The sequence below is a fragment of the Macrobrachium nipponense genome, chromosome 32 (assembly GCF_015104395.2).
Source record: "Macrobrachium nipponense isolate FS-2020 chromosome 32, ASM1510439v2, whole genome shotgun sequence".
Classification (NCBI taxonomy): Eukaryota; Metazoa; Arthropoda; class Malacostraca; order Decapoda; family Palaemonidae; genus Macrobrachium; species Macrobrachium nipponense.
Window position 1 is genome coordinate 6603177 of NC_061094.1, and position 22680 is coordinate 6625856.

At 38.8% G+C, this 22680-nt stretch overlaps 1 protein-coding gene across 1 annotated transcript in view; it reads right to left on the reverse strand.

Moving 5' to 3' along the window:
- Positions 1-3339: 3339 nt before the first annotated feature.
- The window catches only part of LOC135207188 (heterogeneous nuclear ribonucleoproteins A2/B1-like), a 49929-nt gene continuing 30588 nt past the window's right edge, over positions 3340-22680 (reverse strand). The window contains exons 3-5 of the mRNA XM_064238758.1: positions 21498-21579; positions 20246-20546; positions 3340-3488 (exon numbers count right to left, since the gene is read on the reverse strand). Coding sequence (XP_064094828.1) covers positions 3340-3488; positions 20246-20546; positions 21498-21579 — 532 coding nt within the window. The remainder of the gene's footprint in view (positions 3489-20245; positions 20547-21497; positions 21580-22680) is intronic.

Here is a 22680-nt window from a genome sequence, read left to right on the forward strand (position 1 = left end):
TCTGGGGACATCAAGATGGAGTTTGGAATAGAAAAATGCGCCTTAGTCAACATACAAAAAGGCAAAGTAACGAGAAACTGAAGGGATAAAGCTACCAGATGGGAGCAACATCAAACACATAGATGAGACAGGATACAAATACCTGGGAATAATGGAAGGAGGGGATATAAAACACCAAGAGATGAAGGATACGATCAGGAAAGAATATATGCAGAGACTCAAGGCGATACTCAAGTCAAAACTCAACGCCAGAAATATGATAAAAGCCTATAAACACATGGGCAGTGCCAGTAATCAGATACAGCGCAGGAATAGTGGAATGGACAAAGGCAGAACTCCGCAGCATAGATCAGAAAACCAGGAAACATATGACAATACACAAAGCACTACACCCAAGAGTAAATACGGACAGACTATACATAACACGAAAGGAAGGAGGGAGAGGACTACTAAGTATAGAGGACTGCGTCAACATCGAGAACAGAGCACTGGGGCAATATCTGAAAACCAGTGAAGACGAGTGGCTAAAGAGTGCATGGGAAGAAGGACTAATAAAAGTAGACGAAGACCCAGAAATATACAGAGACAGGAGAATGACAGACAGAACAGAGGACTGGCACAACAAACCAATGCACGGACAAAACATGAGACAGACTAAAGAACTAGCCAGCGATGACACATGGCAATGCTACAGAGGGGAGAGCTAAAGAAGGAAACTGAAGGAATGATAACAGCAGCACAAGATCAGGCCCTAAGAACCAGATATGTTCAAAGAACGATAGACGGAAATAACATCTCTCCCATATGTAGGAAGTGCAATACGAAAAATGAAACCATAAACCACATAGCAAGCGAATGCCCGGCACTTGCACAGAACCAGTACAAAAAGAGGCATGATTCAGTGGGCAAAAGCCCTCCACTGGAGCCTGTGCAAGAAACATCAGCTACCCTGCAGTAATAAGTGGTACGAGCACCAACCTGAGGGAGTGATAGAAAACGATCAGGCAAAGATCCTCTGGGACTATGGTATCAGAACGGATAGGGTGATACGTGCAAACAGACCAGACGTGACGTTGATTGACAAAGTCAAGAAGAAAGTATCACTCACTGATGTCGCAATACCATGGAACACAAGAGTTGAAGAGAAAAGAGAAGGTAAAAATGGATAAGTATCAAGATCTGAAAATAGAAATAAGAAGGATATGGGATATGCCAGTGGAAATCGTACCCATAATCATAGGAGCACTAGGCACGATCCCAAGATCCCTGAAAAGGAATCTAGAAAAACTAGAGGCTGAAGTAGCTCCAGGACTCATGCAGAAGAGTGTGATCCTACAAACGGCACACATAGTAATGAATACCACCAGTCGAATTGGAGGACTGTGATAGAGCAAAAAAATAATAATAATAATAATAATATAATAATAATTTAATATTAATAATATTAATAATAATGAGAGAGAGGCAGGGTATTCAGTATAGAAAATATCCTATTGTACCCCAGAGAAAAACTGGCAACATATTTCTTCGTCCATTAATATTACCAGCCTTTTTCCATGCTCAAGTTCACAGAAATAATGGTGTGTATATTTATGATAATGTGGACCAGAGGGGTACGTTAGGTTATGTGTGTGTGTGTGTGTGTGTGTACGTGTGTATGCGTGAGATGAGAGAGACAGCAAGAGAGGTTTATAAATCTTACGTACAAAGCAACAAAGTGCAAAAATCCCAGTGTTTTGCTACAACTAGATGAAATTAATGTTGGCATTTCGTTGTAAATGTCGTCTCTTTCTCTCCATACATAATGCTGAATATAATACTGCAATTTATGCTCTTTCTTTTTTCCCCTCATATCACATGAAACGTATTCTAGGCTCATGTTTCCCTGCATACTTTGCTTAATCTGTTTAAGTGAAAGAAGGCAGTATGTCGTTACAGTAACTATATATATATATATATATATATATATATATATATATATATATATATATATATATATATATATATAATAGCCACAATGGTATCTTACCTTCTCAAATTCTTTGTTCTTTTTTTGGATACGGAACTATGAAAGAAATCATGATGTCCGGTAGCGGGAAACGAACCCGCGATACCATAATCATCAGATTTTTAGAAGAAATGACAAAAATATTTTTTTAAAAACTCGTTAGATAAAAATCTAACTTCTGAATAACTGTCAGTGCAGAGAATTATTGCAGAAATAATGGAAAACATCATTCTAGCGTTGCACAAAGGTCATAAAAGTAAGCTCACGACTTTTTATTATAAGTAGATGAAAAAATGTATAATGCTTCGAAATGTCGTATCAGCATTAAAACTTTTTAATGTCACTCAGAGACTAGCAAACTTTGTTTAAAGGTGAGCACATATTTTTCTTTGCGTATGTCTGTCATGAACGTTGATATCACAAACATATCATTATGATTATGGAGACCATTACCATTTCCCTGAGAACTGGGCGTTAATGATAGAACATAATGATTGCACTTGATTCATTACTTAAACTGTGGTTATCCAGTATTGCTGCGATAATCCAGGGTAGGAATTCTAAATAAGAAACTAAGCTTTGTAAATTTGCTGAAACTGCAAAATCGTCAAAGAAGACAAAGATGGGTTTATATGAAGGCAAAAACTGACAAGAGGATAAGATCATGTGCACCTGGTTTCATTTTTCAAGCGGCTGTGTAATCTTGTTCCAAAGGATTAATGCTAGCGTCATTATTCAAGCAGAAAGAGAGAGAGAGAGAGAGAGAGAAGAGAAGAGAGAGAGAGGAAGAGGAGATCGCCTAAAATGAAGAATTTAAAACTTTAGTAGCACTGAAAGTGTATAAAGAAATATATACATGCGTAAAATGTGTAATATATAATACATATAAAACATATATATACATACATATATATATATAAACATACATATATACATATATACATACATATATATATATATATATATATATATATATATATATACAGAGAGAGGGAGAGAAATTAACAGGAAGTTACAAAGAGAATATGAAACATGATTTAAGCCTATGAAATAAAGAGAGAGAAGGCTAAAACCCTATTGCCTCTCATACATACAAATACCTGTCGTTTTCAGATATATTCATTAGAGATGGAATAGACCCATCCTCGCCATCATAGTCAAGTGAGTGATCGTTTCTATTGCTTTTTAGGCTGAAATCTATATGCAGAATTTACTGGTCACGTTTACCAGATAAATGTCATTTTAACAACCAAAATGCCCTCCTAACTTCTCTACATTAATGGGTCGGTTGCCTGATGCTCCTTCTCCTCCACTGCCTTCTATCAAAGGCATCATCCTCCTCCACCAAACCTCTTCTCTCCATATCTTCCTTCACTTATCTCGCCATCTAATTCTCTGTCTCCCTCTCGATCTTCTTCCTCTAAGGCCTCCTGTCCACACTGGCGGGCACTGCCCGATGGGCAAACACTGTTCCCATAACCTGTTCCACTATACTGACCACCCAATTATGTTGCCAAAACGATGCTATTGGCTGGTAACTCTGCTTCAGAAGCGAGAGTAATTATAAACAGCTGGAAGTGCCCGACGGGCATGCCCTCTAGTGTGGACAGGTCATAACAGGTTCCTCCCAAGCCCTCTTCACTCACTCCTCGTCATCCATTCTAATGCCCAGACCATCTCAATCGTGACTCTATTATGACCTCTGTAATATTTACTAAGCCTGCCCTTCTTATTTCTTTCTTTTCCAATCTCTCAAGCAGCGATGTTCCCATAATCCATCTTAGCATTATCATCTCTGTTCTCTCAAGCTTTACTTCCTCTATTCTTCTCAGAGCCCCATGTTTCCGATCCATACATTACGCTTTGCCTATTCCAGCTCTGATGAATGTGTGTGAATTCGACAGCAAAATTGGAGAATTATTTCTTTTCATTATATACAAAAAAAGGGATGTAAAATGCTGTGAAAAGCCCAAAAACGGGATCCCATAATCAATTGTCATTTCTGTCCTGAATACCAGCACCTAGTTGTTCGTGAGTTGTGGGTGTAACCAGGCACTTACTGACACGTCTCCGAACAGGCCAATCTCTTTTATGGCTCACGGACACCTGTTGACTCAAACCCACATAAACCTGTTAATGAATGCTCTGAGTGTACAGTAGTGACAGCAATTGAAACCTTGAACTGTGTGAATGGCCAAAATGTATAGAATCAGCAGCGACTATCAAGTTCTGGATATCAATCGATCAGCGAAATTATGTGAGGATCTTCAACATTTTGCAATTAATCAAGTCTAGACTTTTTGAAAAATTGCAATTTAATTGGCAAAGTACCAAAAAAGAAAATGCAAGTAAATATAAATCCGTCTGACCAGCCTGTGAGAGATAATAATAATAATATTGAGCAAATACTTCACATACCAAACTCCTACTTGTCAGTCCTTTTACTGTTCGTACGCCACGAAATTCTTGTCCAATTACCTCCGTCTACATTGAGATCACCCGTTATTTCCTTCACCTCAAACACGCGAGTTCATGGCTCCCATAATAATCATTTTCAGCTACCCTCACGAAGTTTGGCATTCTTGCAAATTTGCTTTTATTATTATTATTATTAGGGAAAACTCTCTTATCGCGAGAGTATATAATGTTCTAAAGGGTCCACAATAATCCAAAGTGTTAAGAGTCCGTGTATAATTTTTAAGACTACAAAAAGCTTTCGAACCCTTCCCTGGGTTCATCTTCAGTCAAAAAAAAAAAAAAACTGAAGATGAACCCAGGGAGGAGTTCGAAAGCTTTTTGTAAAGTCTTAAAAATTATACACGGACTCTTAACACTTTGTATTATTGTGGACCCTTTAGAACATTATTATTATTATTATTATTATTATTATTATTATTATTATTTTTTTTTTTTTTTTTTTTTTTTTTTTTTTTTTTTTTTTTGCTCTATCACAGTCCTCCAATTCGACTGGGTGGTTTATAGTGTGGGGTTCCGGGTTGCATCCTGCCTCCTTAGGAGTCCATCACTCTTCTTACTATGTGTGCCGTTTCTAGGATCACACTCTTCTGCATGAGTCCTGGAGCTACTTCGGCCTCTAGTTTTTCTAGATTCCTTTTCAGGGATCTTGGGATCGTGCCTAGTGCTCCTATGATTATGGGTACGATTTCCACTGGCATATCCCATATCCTTCTTATTTCTATTTTCAGATCTTGATACTTATCCAATTTTTCCCTCTCTTTCTCTTCAACTCTGGTGTCCCATGGTATTGCGACATCAATGAGTGATACTTTCTTCTTGACCTTGTCAATCAACGTCACGTCTGGTCTGTTTGCCACGTATCACCCTATCCGTTCTGATACCATAGTCCCAGAGGATCTTGCCTGATAGTTTTCTATCACTCCTTCAGGTTGGTGCTCGTACCACTTATTACTGCAAGGTAGCTGATGTTTCTTGCACAGGCTCCAGTGGAGGGCTTTTGCTACTGAATCATGCTCTTTTTGTACTGGTTCTGTGCAAGTGCGGGCATTCACTTGCTATGTGGTTTATGGTTTCACTTTTCGTATTGCACTTCCTACATATGGGAGAGATGTTATTTCCGTCTATCGTACTTTGAACATATCTGGTTCTTAGGGCCTGATCTTGTGCCGCTGTTATCATTCCTTCAGTTTCCTTCTTTAGCTCTCCCCTCTGTAGCCATTGCCAATTGTCATCGCTGGCTAGTTCTTTAGTCTGTCTCATGTATTGTCCATGCATTGGTTTGTTGTGCCAGTCCTCTGTTCTTTCTGTCTTTCTCCTGTCTCTGTATATTTCTGGGTCTTCGTCTGCTTTTATAGTCCTTCTTCCCATGCAACTCTTTAGCCACTCGTCTTCACTGGTTTTCAGATATTGCCCAGTGCTCTGTTTTCGATGTTGACGCAGTCCTCTATACTTTAGTAGTCCCTCTCCCTCCTTCCTTTCGTGTTATGTATAGTCTGTCCGTATTTGCTCTTGGGTGTAGTGCTTTGTGTATTGTCATATAATTCCTTTGTCCATTCCACTATTCCTGCGCTGTATCTGATTACTGGCACTGCCCATGTGTTTATGGTTTTCTTTTATCTATTTCCGGCGTTGAGTTTTGACTTGAGTATCGCCTTGAGTCTCTGCATATATTCTTTCCTGATCGTGTCCTTCATCTCTTGGTGTTTTATATCTCCTCCTTCCATTATTCCCAGGTATTTGTATCCTGTCTCATCTATGTGTTTGATGTTGCTCCCATCTGGTAGCTTTATCCCTTCAGTTCTCGTTACTTTGCCTTTTTGTATGTTGACTAAGGCGCATTTTTCTATTCCAAACTCCATCCTGATGTCCTCAGATACAATCCTTACAGTCTGGATTAGGGTATCTATTTCCTTGATGCTCTTACCATAGAGCTTGATGTCGTCCATGAACATCAGATGGTTGATTCTGTTGCCTCTTTTCTTGAGTTGGTACCCGGCATCCATCTTCTGTAGTACTTTTGTCATGGGAATCATGGCTATACGAAGAGTAGTGGGGACAGTGAGTCGCCCTGGAAGATCCCTCTCTGCCATGATATTAACCTCTGCTAGTCTTATCCCAGAGCTTGTAAGTATTGTGAATTGCCAGTTGCGCATTGTATTTTTGAGGAAGCTGATGGTATTTTCCTCTGCCCCATATATTTTCAGGCATTCTATTAGCCATGTGTGTGGTATCATGTCGAAGGAAGTTATTATTATTATTATTATTATTATTATTATTATTATCGTCGTCGTTTCGTGTAGATCGCGTAAGGTGGGACCATCCAGGGTTCAGAATTATTATCTGTCATTTGTTAAATTTTCTTTTTAATATATATTAAGTTATATCAAGGCCTACTTCAATATCTACTTATGAAATGAATACACACACACACACATACACACACACACTATAAATGTATACTTATTTGCACCATCACCCCCAAATATAATTTCTGCTGGTAGACATCGACCGTGGAGGCGTTAGGGGAATGTAAGCTAAGCTCAAAGCTTGTTTGTGAATATTTGTGTGCTCAGGCGAGTTCGTTTGCTTTAGTCTTACTCCAAAGGCGTGGATGGGTCTCATCTCTCTCTCTCTCTCTCTCTCTCTCTCTCTCTCTCTCTCTCTCTCTCTCTCATATATACAGATTTTGACAGTTATTGGAATCAGCTGTGATGATTTTTATACATTTTTCCATGTTACTTTCACATTTTTCATTTCTCGCTTTACACAGTTTCCTCCTCTCTCTCTCTCTCTCTCTCTCTCTCTCTCTCTCTCTCTCCTCTCTCTCTCTCTCTGCGCCAGAGAGTCTTACAAAATAATGGTATACAAACACAATAATCACCTCTTTATTGTTCGAAATCAGGAGGGCCTACTTCGTTATATTCTTTCTTTTAGGCCTAAAATACAGGACGCCAATAGAAAACAAGGGGGGGGGAGGGGATATTTGCCTGGGGTCAAAGGAGATGAGGAGGAGGAGGAGGAGAGATGTTTGTTGAAGGAAGAATGAGACAAGGGGAAGGAGAATGGAGGGAAACAGAAGCCAGGAGAAGGACTTCCTTTCGTCAGGAAGTGAAGGTAAAATGGAGAGATTTGGAAAGATGTAGATCTACATTATTCTGTCGCTTGTTAGGGAAGGTTGGGGATTGGAGAAAGTCAGTATAGATCAAACCACCCCCCCTCCCACCCCCCCCCCACCCCCAGCCCACCCCTTTCCATTCTCCCCTTTGACGACTGTTGTGGAAAATCAAGGTTGAATTCAATCATTCTTGGAGATGACCGTCTCGTTTTTTCTATTACGGTTTTTTTGAGACTTGAATATCGTCTGTACTTGACCTCATTCCAAGTGATTCCCCGAAGAATTCCTTCTCAGGTTTTTCTTGACTTATGTATTGGATATTAGTTTTCATACTAATTTTATTAGAAAAGTGGATGGACATTCTTTCCCCTTATGTACCGATTTTTTTTTTATTCAAATGGCAGCTGTTTTATACTCGATTTAATATAAAATCATAAGGCAATTATAGACGCGAAGATGACATATTCTTCCCCCTTACCTTTCAATTTTTTTTATTGCAGCTATTTTATACTCGATTCAATAAAAGAAATAAGTCAAAATATTTCTAGACACGATGATGACAGTCATTCTTTCAATTTTTTTTATTTAAATAAGAGCTATTGTAAATTTGATTTAATAAAAAAAAAAAAAGAAGATGGTGGCCTGGAATTCTAGACACGATGATGACGTGTTACCAAGATGTCTCGCTCAAGACAAAAAAAAGATTGGCTCCTATTATCACATATCAGCGGCAAACACCTCTACTCTCATTCAGAAAGAGGTTTTATCACTTTTCAACAGAAATATAAAACAACCGTCAGTGCCGGATTAAGAAAGACCCTTTGGCGCCCCTTAGGCTAAGAATGCAGAAGGGTCCATGTAAGTTTTTTGAAATACGAGCAATTCTAGGAGCCCTTTCAAGCTATATGCAAAGCAATATCGAGGAAATTGGAGCAATACACCATAGCCAGCCAAAATCAGCTGAGGTTTTTGAAATAAGAGCAATTCTAGGGGCAATTTTGAAGCTATATGCAAAGCAATATCGAGGAAATTGGAGCAGTACACCATAGCCAGCCAAAATCAGCTGAGGTTTTTGAAATATGAGCAATTCTAGGGGCAATTTTGAAGCTTTATGCAAAGCAATATCGAGGCAAAATCAGATACAAACTAGGATTGAAATGGCAACAGCCCAGGCCTGCATAATGGCAGGACCAGCACTGTAGCTCTTGTTTTGCAGTTGTACAATATTTAATATTATGGCTACTATGCCACGGGAACCCTTAAAGCTTTGGGGACCTTTGGTTTAGCCAATTTAGCCTATTGGGTAATCCCCCATAGGGGACGTAGTGCCATCAATGGACCTCATACTGTGCATTGTATGCATTCCCTAAGTTTCTTTGCAGCATGCTTTCCTTAGGCCCCTACCTGCAACCACTTGCGTTCCTTTTACTGTGCCTCCTTTCGTATTCTCTTTCTTCGTCTCACTTTCCACCCTCTCCTAATACTTCATTCAAACCTATTACTGTCAGTATCCATTTCAGTTATGAATAACTTCATTGGTCCCAGTGCTTGGGCTTTGGCCTAAATTCTACACTCAACTCTATATTGGGTAATCCTCACTAATGCAAAGGACCCAACTCCTCCCAAGTAAATGGCAAACTATTCATTTTGTTCAAGTTGAAAGATTTTGTAACTCTATCCGAAGAGGGACACAGGACTATCTCGAAGTCAGACTCATTAAAAATGGTCCTATTAAAGGAATATTCATGGCCACCAGCCGTTGAAACGTCCTTCGGAGAAGTCCTTTCCGAGATGCAAGGACTCCTGGTTTATAACTGCGATGTTTAACCTTTTATAGACTTCACAGGTCACAGGATTCGGGTGAGAGCTATTCAACAAGTTGGTTTGGTTTTGTGATGTCTTCCAGACGAAATACTTTGTTTTTATTTATCCTTGTAACTTTAATGCTTATCTTTCACTCCCCGTGGTCTCTCTCTCTCTCTCTCTCTCTCTCTCCTCTCTCTCTCTCTCCTCTCTCTCTCCTATACAGGTTTTGATAGCATTGGAATCAGATGTGTAGATATCTCTACATTTTCCATGTAACTATCAAGTGTTCATCTTCAGTTCTCTCTCTCTCTCTCTCTCTCTCTCTCTCGTCTCACCCTCTCTCTTATCGACTCTCTCTCTCTCTCTCATCTCTCCTCTCTCTCTCTCTCTCTCTTCTCTCTCTCTCTCTCAGGGTTGAACGCAAAAACCGCTTATACCTTTGCCTGTTTCAGAATTAGCTGGACATTTTTTTTTTTATAAAAAGTTTAAAAGTTTGCGATGTTTTGCCATTTTTAAGCACTTTTTCTGTAACTCTGCATCTTTATCTTTTTATTTGCTGCAGTTTTTGTCTCTCAGTCACTCTTTTCAGTCTATTTCAGTCTGTTTTGTCTGGCCGTCTGTCAGCCTTGCCTGTCAGTCTTTCTGTCTTGTCTCTGTCTGTCCGACTATTCTGCCTGTCTATCTTTCTGTCAGCCTCGTTAGTCAGTCTTTCAGTCTGTCTGTTTTTTCAGTCTGTCTGACGGTTTTGTCTGGGAGTCTGTCAGCCTTGTCAGTCAGTCTTTTTGTCTTGTCTCTGGCTGGCCGACTGTCTTGCCTGTCAGTCTTTCTGTCAGTCTTCTCAGTCAGTCTTTCTGTCAGTCTGTCGTTAATCAGTCTTTCTGTCTGTCACCCAGTCTTGCCAGCCAGTCTTTTTGTCTTGTCTCTGGCTGGCCGACTGTCTTGCCTGTGAGTCTTTCTGTCAGTCTTCTCAGTCACTCTTTCTGTCAGTCTGTCAGGCATGTCGTTAATCAGTCTTTCTGTTTCTCTGTCTGTCTAGACATTGCTTTTAAAGTTCCTTACAGCGTCCCTTCAGCGCTAAAAGGGAAATCGAGAATGAAAGGTTGGAAAGTCGTAACAGGAGGAAAGCCTCATCAAAGCAGGGGTGAAAGTGTGAGATGGAAGAAAGAGGAGATATGAACGGAGGTACAGTAAAAGGAACAAAAAGGGGTTGCAGCTAGGTTAGGACTACCAATGAGCTGCCTACTATAGCAGATTCACATCAGCCGTGCATTTGATGTCTAGGCCCGTCCCTTACGACGCTCCTGATTGGCTGTTGATAAGCCAATCAAAGGGCTGAAAACTGTCTCTCGAGAGAGTTCATATAGGGAGGATGTATGTTCCACCTCTCCTGGGGGATGCTTTTGAAAGACGTATCCCCAGAGAGAGAGACAGAGAATTTCCAGCCCTGTGATTGGCTTATCAACAGCTAATCAGGAGCGCCGTAAGGAACTGGCCTAGACATCAGTGCACCAGTGATGTGAATCTACTATAGCATCCAACCTGTTTGTGATGATTGTGTGAATGTGTTTGTGATAGACATATATATACATAAATAAATGAAGGAAGTGTGATGTAATTTTCCTCTCTCTCTCTCTCTCTCTCTCTCTCTCTCTCTCTCTCTCTCTCTCTCTAATAGGTTTTCTGTGCTCAATTAAAAATACAGAACAATAACTGGAAACGCTTCTGCCCTCGAAGTATAGAGTGGAAAGTGATTAATTATTGATGATAACTGTTCTCCTCTCAGCTAGAGTGAGGCCTTTGTCCTTGCGACATCGGAAGGAATAAGTGATGAAACGAAAGTCTCTCTTAACACAGAGACGGTGTCGTTGTGAATCTTTCATTAGCTTTAAAAAGGTATCAGTGAAGTTCTTTTGTATCCTCTAGGTTTATTTCTATAAATGAACAACTGGTTTTCTGCGTCCAATTGGCGTTTTCTCTCTCCCTCGCAAGTTTAACTTTCGTAAGTCATATTAGCGAGTGGTCGGCGCATTTATCCGTCCATTGCAATGTCTCTCCCCACACCTCCCCCCCCCCCCCCCCCCCCCCTCCCCCCACCCCCACCCCCCCCCCCCCCCCCCCCCCCCGCCCCCCACCCCAGGGTTCAGGTTCCGATGAAATTTAGATACCTGACAGAGGAGGTGTAAGGACGTCGAAATGAACACCAGGTTCAACGCGTGAACACTGTGATATTTTGACTTTAGAGATAATTACTTTTCATGATTTCGAGTGGCTAACTATAACCTTAAATAATTATAACCTTAGATAAAATCAAAAGTACTGAGGCTAGAGAGCTGCAATATGGTATGTGTGATAATTGGAGGGTGGATGATCAACATTCAAATTTGCAGCCCTCTAGCCTCGCTAGTTTTTTTTTTTTTTTAGATCTGAGAACTGACAGACAAAGCCGTCACAATAGTTTTCTTTTACGGGAAATTTTAAAAAAAATCGAACAGGGAGGGAATGTAATGCTTTGTGGGTGGGGGAGGGGGGAGGGGAGGAGGATATTCGCCCGAAAATTACCGTTTCCGAGAAGCGCGGCTGTTTTTTTTTTTCTCTTTCTTTTTCTTATGTCTATAATCGATACGCAGCCAGAGAAAGAAAAAAATTATAAGAAGCCCTAATTTGTTTGCTAAGCTGCTTTCTAAGCTCGCCATTTGAGATTTTAATGAGACTTCCGGTAAAGAAGTTGCATAATGAAACAGTAGTATAGCCGCCATCAGCACTACCACCGCCCCCCACTCATAGCGTTACTCACTTTTGGTTATAATGCTTCAGCTGCAGTTCTTGCCATATTAAGTGATTGTGTTTGGACGTTGAGAAACAGACTATATATATATATATATATATATATATATATATATATATATATATATATATATATATATATATATATATACATATAGTATCTATAATTATTTATTCATTATTTACTTGCAGCTCCAACCTCAATTCCAGTTCCAACCCTTTGTTATTCTAATTCCAACTCCAAGTTCCCTTTGACATTCCAATTCCAACTCCAGTTCTAACCATTTATCATTCTAATTCCAACCCCATCTGAAATTCCAGTTCCAGCCCTTTAACATTCCAGTTCCAACTCCATTTCCAGCTCTTTATCATTCTAATTCCAACCCCGACTGCAATTCCAGCCCTAACGCTTTAAACATTTTAATTCCAACCCCAACAGCAATTCCATTTCCAAACCTTTGCCACTCATCACTTCCTACGACTCTGTGATGTTCGTTCATTCGCTTTGATAACTGTTACCATAAGCATTACTATTCGCCAGATTACGTCAGCAAGCAAGATCAGTGGTATTCTCTTTTCACTGACAGCTTTTGTTGTTTCTATGTCTTTCGTTTTTAAAACCTAATTGAACAATAATTAGTCTTACCATCAGAATCCCTTTTGAAGAAGATGTTGTCTCCAAGTTCTGAAATCAAAAGAACAAACTACTAGGTCTATGAGAGAGAGAGAGAGACAGTGTTCCTTTGACAAAGGGCCCTATATCCCCGAGATAGTTAATACAAAAAGAAGTCTTTTTGATATATGGAATTAGGATGAACCCTTCTCGTGGCTTCAGAGTTGTAGTAGTAGTACCGGACATGGCTGCCAGTGTCTACACAAAGTTACCGATTTCGTCAATATTGTAAAATAAATTTCCATCAAGGTCATTAATTATTGATGTAGGCCTACATAATCAGTGGATTTTATATATATTTAAGTGGTATATTATAGATTTATAGGCAATTGTTTTGTATAAATTATCCTGCAGCCACTATAGGCCCTAAGTTCAGCGTTCCTAACTTAAAATATGAACTTAGCTTCGATGGCTACTATATACTAGGATTGGAGATTTAAAACAAAACAAAAACATTATGAGGTCTTTTATGCTAGAATTTATTGAATTTTAAATAGTAATTCAAAGCTCTAACAAATACTGAAAGGTTCAAAATGTCTAGGAGAAGGAAGATATGACTGTAGTAGTAGATTAGCAAACCCTGTCACCAGTGATTTCAGAATATTTTAGTCTCTCTCCCAACCTTTTATAGAAAATGAATCTTTTACGTGAATTTTGCTTCATAGAAAACTTGAAAAAACTATACTCAGGAGACGGTAACTATGATAAATGTAACTAGAACGTATGAACCATTTGACTTTGAACCTGCACCTGACAGAATTCTTGACTCGGAGTCATAGATATTAATTTACTGGTAAATTGCTAGATATGATTACCTCATCCTTATTGTCAGATATATTTATGACGAAAATTTACGTCATCCTTATCAATACACAATTGACCAAAATAACTTATTGTATTTCATTGGTCTCTCTTAGCCTGTCCCCTGGCATCTGTCAGCATTTTGCCGTTAAATTCGGTATCAAAATGACGATACTGGTGACAGAATATGGAGTTATGCCATGTTCTTATGCTGTGTTGCAAACATGAGACTTTAATTTTCCCTAAAATCTGGTGGCAAAATGCTAAAATATATCAGAAGACAAACTCCTTTGACACCACTCGATGCAGAAATCCTCCACAGGAGTGACTTCAGAATCTTAGCTTTTAAAATTAGTCTCATCCATCAATTTCTTTTAACAGCTGCAATATCCAGTGGGGAATCTAGGACACAAATAACATACTATTAGCTTTCATTCATGAGAGAGAGAGAGAGAGAGAGAGAGAGAGAGAGAGAGAGAGAGAGAGAGAGAGAGAGAGAGAGAGAGAGAGAGAGAGAGAGAGAGAGAGAGAATATTACAAGACTTGTTAGTCCATCATGTGCTCACTTATCTGTAGGAGCAGGTTTTACTGTGCATTCACAGTGTCCTAATGATTTTGTCTAGCTTTCTTGTAAACTCTTCCACACTGTTGCTGTTTACAACTTCTGGTGGCAGTTTATTCCACGTGTCACATATCTTGTATGTAAAGAAGTTCCCACAATGAGATGTGTTGTATCTCTTCAGTTCTAGTTTCCATCCATTATTTCTTGTCTGGTTTTCGTTTAATGTAAATAGGTTACTGTCTACTTTTGTTATGCCTTTCAGTATTTTAAATGTTTCTATTAGTTGTCCTCGCAGTCGTAGTGTTTCTAGTCGTCTTCGGTAACCTATTTGCCTGATGGATGGAATTAACTTTGTGGCTCTTGCTTGTACTCCTTCTAATCTATTTATGTCTTTCCTTAGTGTTGGTGGCCAAAACTGTACTGCATATTCAAGATGGGGTCTAACTGTTGATGTGTAGAACTGCAGTACCGTTTCCTTATTTCTGTATTTGAACTGCCTCTTTATGTATCCTACTAGTTTCTGAGCCTTCTTTTCAGCTTTTATGCACTGTTTTGTGGATTTTAAGTCCTTGGTTAATATGACTCCAGGTCCTCCTCTTGTTCTACACTACTTATGTCATTCCCAAGCAGCATGTAGCTGGCATGGGGTTGTTTGTTCCTATTTGTAACACTTTACACTTATCTACGTTAAAAGGAATTTATCATCGTTTTTACCACTCTCCTATTTTCATTAGATCATTCCTTAAACTTTCCACTGCATCTGGGTCTGCTGCATTTACACCTACTTTGGTGTCATCTGCAAATTTGGCTATCCTGTTAGTTAAGCCTATATCAATGTCATTATTGTAAATCAAAAACAAGAGAGGGCCAAGGACAGAACCCTGGGGAACTCCTTTTGTTACGTCTGCCATTTCGATTCTTCACCATTTATTACGACTCTCTGTTTTCTGTAAGTTAGCCAGTCTTCGACCTAGTCTGCTGTTTCTCCTACAATTCCTAAAGCTCTAACTTTTGTCATCAGTTTCTTGTGTGGGACTTTGTCAAAGGCCTTTTGGAAATCTAAGTAGAGAGAGAGAGAGAGAGAGAGAGAGAGAGAGAGAGAGAGAGAGAGAGAGAGAGAGAGAGAGAGACCATATCTGAAGATTTAACGCAATCTTTAACCCATACAGTTTTAAAGTTTCGTAATGAATACCGCATCTACCGGCAGATAATAAACAAATCAACACGCGCGCGCTCGCACACAATGTGTGTAAGTGTGTTTTGTAGCCTCTGAAAATCCTGCATAAGTCAACAGAAACAAATCTAAAAAATGTCAAATATATATACTACTCGCAGCATAAACATGAAAAAGCTTTGCTATCGTCTGCATCTCCTGTGCAAAAGCCTTCGAGTGCCCTACTTTAGTCGACGGTGGCATAATTTATACAAACTGTCATCCCATTTTGGAGACGCTGAACTTCACGCAACTCTTGGTGGGGTGACACGGGAATAGGTTGCCTACGTATAACTGTATTTCATATTCAAAGCCTAAAGGGGTATTGTGCTGATTAACAGCTCTCTCCTAAGGCTGGCCCGAAGGATTTTAATCTATTTTACGTGGCTAGGAACCAATTGGTTACTTAGCAACGGGGCCTACTTACCACAGCTTATTTTTGTATCAGAACCACATCGGGAAATGAATTTCTACAACAAGAAATAAATTCCTCTGATTCTGAGCCCGAACCCTCAGATCGGTGGGCTATAGTAGTCGCGGCCTGAAAGAAAGTAATATATATTCAAGGGGGTCCGCAGAAAAAAAATGCAGGGGTGGGGCCCCTATGATATCCCTCCCTCACCTTTATCGCGAAAGAAAATGTTTACCAAAGAGCTTAGATGCAAAATGATTGCACTATTATTTTTTTTTTATCTAGCAGAGTAGCTTATTTTTTTCGGAAATATTATTTAACAATTAACGCACGTGAATTAAGGCCAAATCGAGTTATGTTTCACAAATCACAGAGTGACAAGACAGACAGACAGACAGTGTTTTTATGGGCTCCTTTTATTAGGTGGAATTTTGTTGTAACAGAATATTTTTACCAGTCATTTTCGGCCCATTATGGAATTCAACCGCCTTTCCACGATTCTTCACTTACTTCTAGAAGTCAAGCCAGTTTTTCGCAAGTTTGAGAAAGAACAGATCAGACTACACCGGCTGAAAAATCAAAAACACTTTTTAGAAGAATGCCTCAAGGAACAATTCCCTCTATCACACAAGATTTTCCTGGAGGAAAGAATCACCAATACGAAAAACGACATCTTCGCACTACGCAGAGTAATATATGGAACTCAGTCTAATCTTCGCCTCCTCACTACGGACCACATATACAGGTATTTGATTTCATTCTGTTCCGACATTGCTGCCTATAATAGCGTGACTCATTCCAACAGACTTTTACGCAAGTTAAATAACATAATAGACAATAGCGCATGGAATAATCTTGAGCAACAAGACAAAGTTTTAAACTTATCCAACACCCCCCTTACTGTAAATCAACATTTAGTTTTAAATCTAGGCTTATCCTTTGCCCTTATGCCAGACCGCAAAAACAACCTAGACTTCATAGTGGCTTTTGATAAATTCATATCTGACAAAAACTACAGCCGTGAAGAGATATGTTTAAAAGGAGTGTTACTAAATGCCTTAACTGACCTAAATAAGAAATATCCTGTTCCCCGTAGATTCATGATAGCCATCCACTCGCTAAAATAGCTAGATGTTATAATAAGTAGATCAGACAAAGACGGCAAAATCGTAATAATGGACAAAGACTTCTACCTCGACAAAATCAACCAACTCCTTAGCGACACAAACACGACAGACTGACGAAAAATCCCCTCCAAAACGTTCCCACAGAATTTTTTCGGAAAGTAAGATTAATTGGCCAAGAAAAAAAAAGAGTACTGAACTATCAGAGAAATTTAAAGTAATTAATCCTAAATTACCCTACTTTTATGGCCTTCCCAAAACTCACAAAGACAATCTTCCATTCAGACCCATCGTTTCATGTGCCGGAGCTTTCAATTACAAAATTTCTAAATGGTTAGCTGGCCTCCTTTCCCCCTTTTTTCTTTTTTTAGGCACTTTTTCTCCAGTCACATTAAACATTCGGAAGATTTTTGTCACAAAGTCAGAGAAGCACAATACAACAACTTCGGCAACATCAAAACTTTTTAAAGCCATTGACGTAGATTCCCTGTTCACTAAAGTACCAGTACAGGACGTTCTTCAGTTTTTAAGGAAAAAATTATCCCCCTATTCAGATAATTTCCCATTGGCGCTTGACAAAATAATAAAGTTAGTTGAATTATGTGCATCTAATAACGCATTTTCATTCGGGGAATCATTCTACAAGCAAAAATTCGGGTGTAGTATGGGTAGTGCTTTAAGTCCTGTTTTAGCCAATCTGTACATGGAATACTTTGAAACTACAGTAGTAAATGCAATAAAACCCAAAAACATGCTGTGGGTGAGATACGTAGATGATATTCTAACATTTTGGGATGATGGGTGGGGCAATTTTAATTAATTCCTCTCAAAATTAAACGCATTAGTGCCCAGCATCAAATTTAAAGTTGAATGGGAAATAGACAACAAAATTCCTTTTCTTGATGTTTTAATAATCAGAGACACAACGGAATACAAATTTACCATATACAGAAAATCAACGTTCTCACTTTCATACATTCTATCACGACATTGCCATCAAGATAGATGTAGCCAGCAACCTGTTCTTAAAGGCCTTACGAATTTGTTCCCCAGATTTCCTGGAAAAAGAATTTGAACTAATTCGTAAGCAACTTTTGTCTTTAAAGTATCCTGACCATATAATTGAGAAAGCAATTCACAAAGCAAACGTAATTTCCTACCGACCCCCTAAAGACAAGACCAGAGATACACCCAACAATAAAATAAAAATTCCACACCTGAACACGATTAAGAAGGTGACTCAGACCCTTGGAAAATCTAACCCTTTTGCATTTACTTACCCAAACACCTTAGCCAAATCCCTAATTAATGTCCAACAAAAGACATCTCCCAAGGACACTGGGGTATATCAGATCCCATGCCAGGACTGTGACCAATCTTACATCGGATTTACAGGTAAATCACTTCCCCAGAGATTAATACAACACAAACGGTCAGTTAGGTATGGACAACAGAACTCAGCTATTTTCAACCATATAAATGAACATAACCATAAAATAAACTGTAATTTGTCACGTGTAATTTATAGCAGCAACTGCCGGTACAAGATTCAAATGATGGATTCAGCCTTAATAAAAGAGAGGCAGGTAATGAACATCTCAAAAGGAGCATGGGTTTCAGATACGATCGACAAGATTTTCATTCAACCAACGCTTAAGAAGATTAAAGGAAGATTATCAGGGGGGGTGACCTAAATTGGCTTGCCTGTGGATGGACCTCTTGGTATAAATACCACCTTTTCTGTAAACTTTTCTCTCTTCATCTACCTGAATGAGGGAGACAGCAGTCTCTGAAATATAGTACTTTTCTCTCTATATTTTGGTTTTGGTGATGGGCTCCTTTTATTAGAATATATATATATATATATATATATATATATATATATATATATATATATATATATATATTGTACTGTTATACATGTGTGTGTTTGTATACGCACCAGAATTTCAGAATAACATTTCATTTGCTTTTTTGCCACATAGCCTAGCTAAGACTTTTCCAGTGGCCATCAGTTGAACCATTGTCACAGGAACAATGCCTCTTATTCAGCTGCTTGCGTTGACTCGTTCAAAATATGTATTGACCATTTTGTCGATCCAAAAGCGGGCTACAAAAACTTTTTCAAACAAATGTTACAAAAAATTTCTTTCTTTTCCTAGCTATGCTTACCTCGAACTACTTAGGTTTCAGGCCCTCCCTACCGTCCCCGAATACCTTAGGGCAGGAACCAGAAGAAGCGGAAAGCACTGAGGTACAGTAGGTCGTGGGTCGTATGGCTTTTGACCCTTGGGGCATGTACTTGGTTAGGTGTGGAAGGGATTACCGGATTTTTTTCTGGTCAGTACCGGATTGACATCCAGGATTCTCCTATTAAGTAGTTCGAGGTAAGTATAGCTAGGATAAATATAAATTACCAAGAATTTGTGATTTCTTTGTCCTTTATACGCCTAACAAACAATTTCGCAACAAGTTCAGATGACAATGTAGAATGCAGTTATCGGTTAAGATGATTTACCATTTATTAGCTTGCTGATAGATGAGGGACTGATCTGGCCTCCAGTTACTCCGGCTGTGTGCTAAAATCTATGGTTAGATAGCACGTTGTTTCACCAACGAAAATTAAAATAAATAGGCTATATTTTATTAGAAATAATAATTGTTTTGTACTGCTTAGCATGCACATTATTTATTTTTTACATTTTCATCCTAATAAATAAATCATGAATGTCTTATCCTAGAATTCCTGTATCTTTAACTCGATGCGAAACATCTTTTTCAGACCTTTTTAGGCTTTTTATAGGGCTTTCCTACAACCCAATACAAACAACAGCAACAAAGTAGTTTATAAGCTTACTCGCCGAGTAAGCAAAAACAGAAAAATGCTAACGATATTGATTGCACTTTTGAATCTAAGAGGACATGGAAGGATTAATGCAAGAGATTCTAGCCATTCAAAAGAACAATTTTTTGTCGAGAATTTCAAAAGGCAAAAGAACTGTACGTAACACTATCTCTTCTCTTTCAGTAAGACATTTCTTTTCGAAGGGTACGATAAAACCAAGAAAAAGGATAACGTTTATTGGCTTAAAATAGTGTCGATCAACTACTTGAATTTTCGTATAAAACTGACTCTGATCAACAGCACTCGTACTTTCCGAATGCGTTCCTACAGAAAAATTTGCATCCCCCTCCTACGGGACCTCCTTGAACCGGTTGGGTAGGCCTACCCGGTCTTCCGGGTCTGTTAGGCCTATTTGGGAAACCACCTTGTCCTGGAAAGCCTCCAGGGAATCCACCTTGTCCTGGAAAACCACCTCCCTGTCCTGGAAAGCCTCCAGGGAATCCACCTTGTCCTGGAAAACCACCTCCCTGTCCTGGAAAGCCTCCAGGGAATCCACCTTGTCCTGGAAAACCACCTCCCTGCCCTGGAAAACCACCCCCCTGCCCTGGAAATTGTCCACCTGCTCCAGGAGTGACCGAACCTTGTCCAGGGGTTTGTCCTCCTGTCGTTCCACCGCCCTGGTTACCAACAGCTTGCTCGAACAGCTCCTGCAGCTGCTGGAGTTCCTGGAATGACACAAAGAGAAAGGTTGATGTTTAGGATTTTTCATTTGGATGAAATGAGATTTAACTTTTGATGGGCACCAATACGGCACTACTGCACTTTTCTCAACACTGTTTAAATTGGGAAAATAAAAATCACAAGGTTTTACGCTTACCAAAGTTCAAAATGTATCATTTTGATCTTCATCTTCGCCATTGAGAATGATGCAACAGAAAGGACATTCGATTATGAATGCAAAAGCTTATTATAGACTTACTCCTCGATTAAAGGGAACTTCCTTACTATGACAAAGATCAAGTAACGTACTACGTAAGGTTATGCAACCCATCCTATTTAAAGGATAATGTCACATTTAGAAAGCGGCTACCAGATGTCACAGAAGACAAAAATTAAACTATTCTCTTGAGGGTCGTTGCCCCATATTTAATTTATAGGAGATATTCAGCTTTGATGGGATTCATGATAGACTACAACGAAAGATTCGCTACCAATTACGGCTAGTATGAGGTCAAGTAATGTAGCAAGGCGCATTGCACCATCATACTCTTTCTATAACAGATTTTGTGAATGTCCCAAGAATTGTAATTTTATTCTTGCAATGGCGTGAGCATCCTCACATTCTTCTCTTATACGCCATACCATGCATTCATTTCGAATAGACCTAGTCTTTTTATAAACATTTGTAGGATACCTTCTGTATTTTGTGAGGCTAATCTCAAAAGTCGAGTTCATAAAACAAACTTATTCCATTTAATACCAGTGCCAAGAAAAGGGTTGTTTATGTGGATCTTCTTTCTATTTTCAGAAGAAATCATGGACGGAAGGAAATAACGAAAACAAATGGAAAGTGTAAATGACACGAAGTTTAACATAGAAAACACTGAGTCTCTATTTCAGATGGGAGTGAGATATTTATTGGCCACAAGTATGGAAACAGATAACTCAAGTCTTACCTCCAGTGACTGCCCTTGGGTGTTCTGAAGGCCAAGTGCTGAGATAACTACCAAAACGAGTTGCAACTTCATCTTGGGATACCTGGAAACATTGGAAATGGTTAGCACGTGAATTTTATTATTGTGAGTGTAAATTCAAACGCATCATAGGGTAAAGGTCATTTGCGAGTTTGATAGATCTTAAACTGGAACTTGATAATGCACCCAAACAAAGAAAAAAAGGAGGGGAAGGGTGCGTGCGTCATGAAAGCGTTGTCTGCGACAGAAATGTATCAGGGGATGTTTGAATAACAACTAGACAAGGATGTGTTAAATTGCGATGTTAAAAGTGCTTCTTCTCACTGTGTTTGAGACCTTAAGATACCATGAGAGCTACTTCACCTCAAACCTTTCGTACGAAGGACTGTTAATGTGTAAACAATAAGGGTGGGGGGCCCAAAGATATATATGAACTGTAAATGTGTAAAAAATAAAAGGTTGGGGGCTAAAGTTATATATGAAATCTTTAACGTTTTTTTCTACCCTGATCGAATCAGGGCCTCTCTCTCTCTCTCTCTCTCTCTCAGCCTCAAGAGGCTTATTCCTCACCACAAAAAATATCAACTCTCTCCTTTTGCTTTCTCAAAAATGTTTGTCTTGTAAATTGGGAAACAAGCCAGTCTCAGTGTATGTAAATAATGACGTTTATAAAATTCCTTATATATATATATATATATATATACATATATATATAATATATATATATATATATATATATATATATATATATAGGGTTTCTGTAAGAGCAAAAGGTCTGTGAATACAATTAAGGTATGCAATGTATTAATATTAGACGAAATGCCTTCAATAACGCGAAAGTTAAAAAGGAACCTACGTATTCTAAATTTTAAAAATGAAAAATAAAATTATTCTAAATAAAAAATGAAAAGCTAACACAAAAGTAAAAGTTAGGAAAAGTCGTCAAAACAAAAATGCTTAATTGCTAATCTAAATTGTCAAGCATATTTCTTGAGTTATCCAAAAATAAGGAATATTTCCGATTTTCGCTTGCTCGGGGAGTAAGCCTACACACTACATTGTTGTTGTTGTTGCTGTTGTTCTTGTTTGGGAGGTAGGAAAGGTCTATGTTTGTTTGTATGTTGTTTTTACGTTGCATGGGACCAGTATGGTTATTCAGCAACGG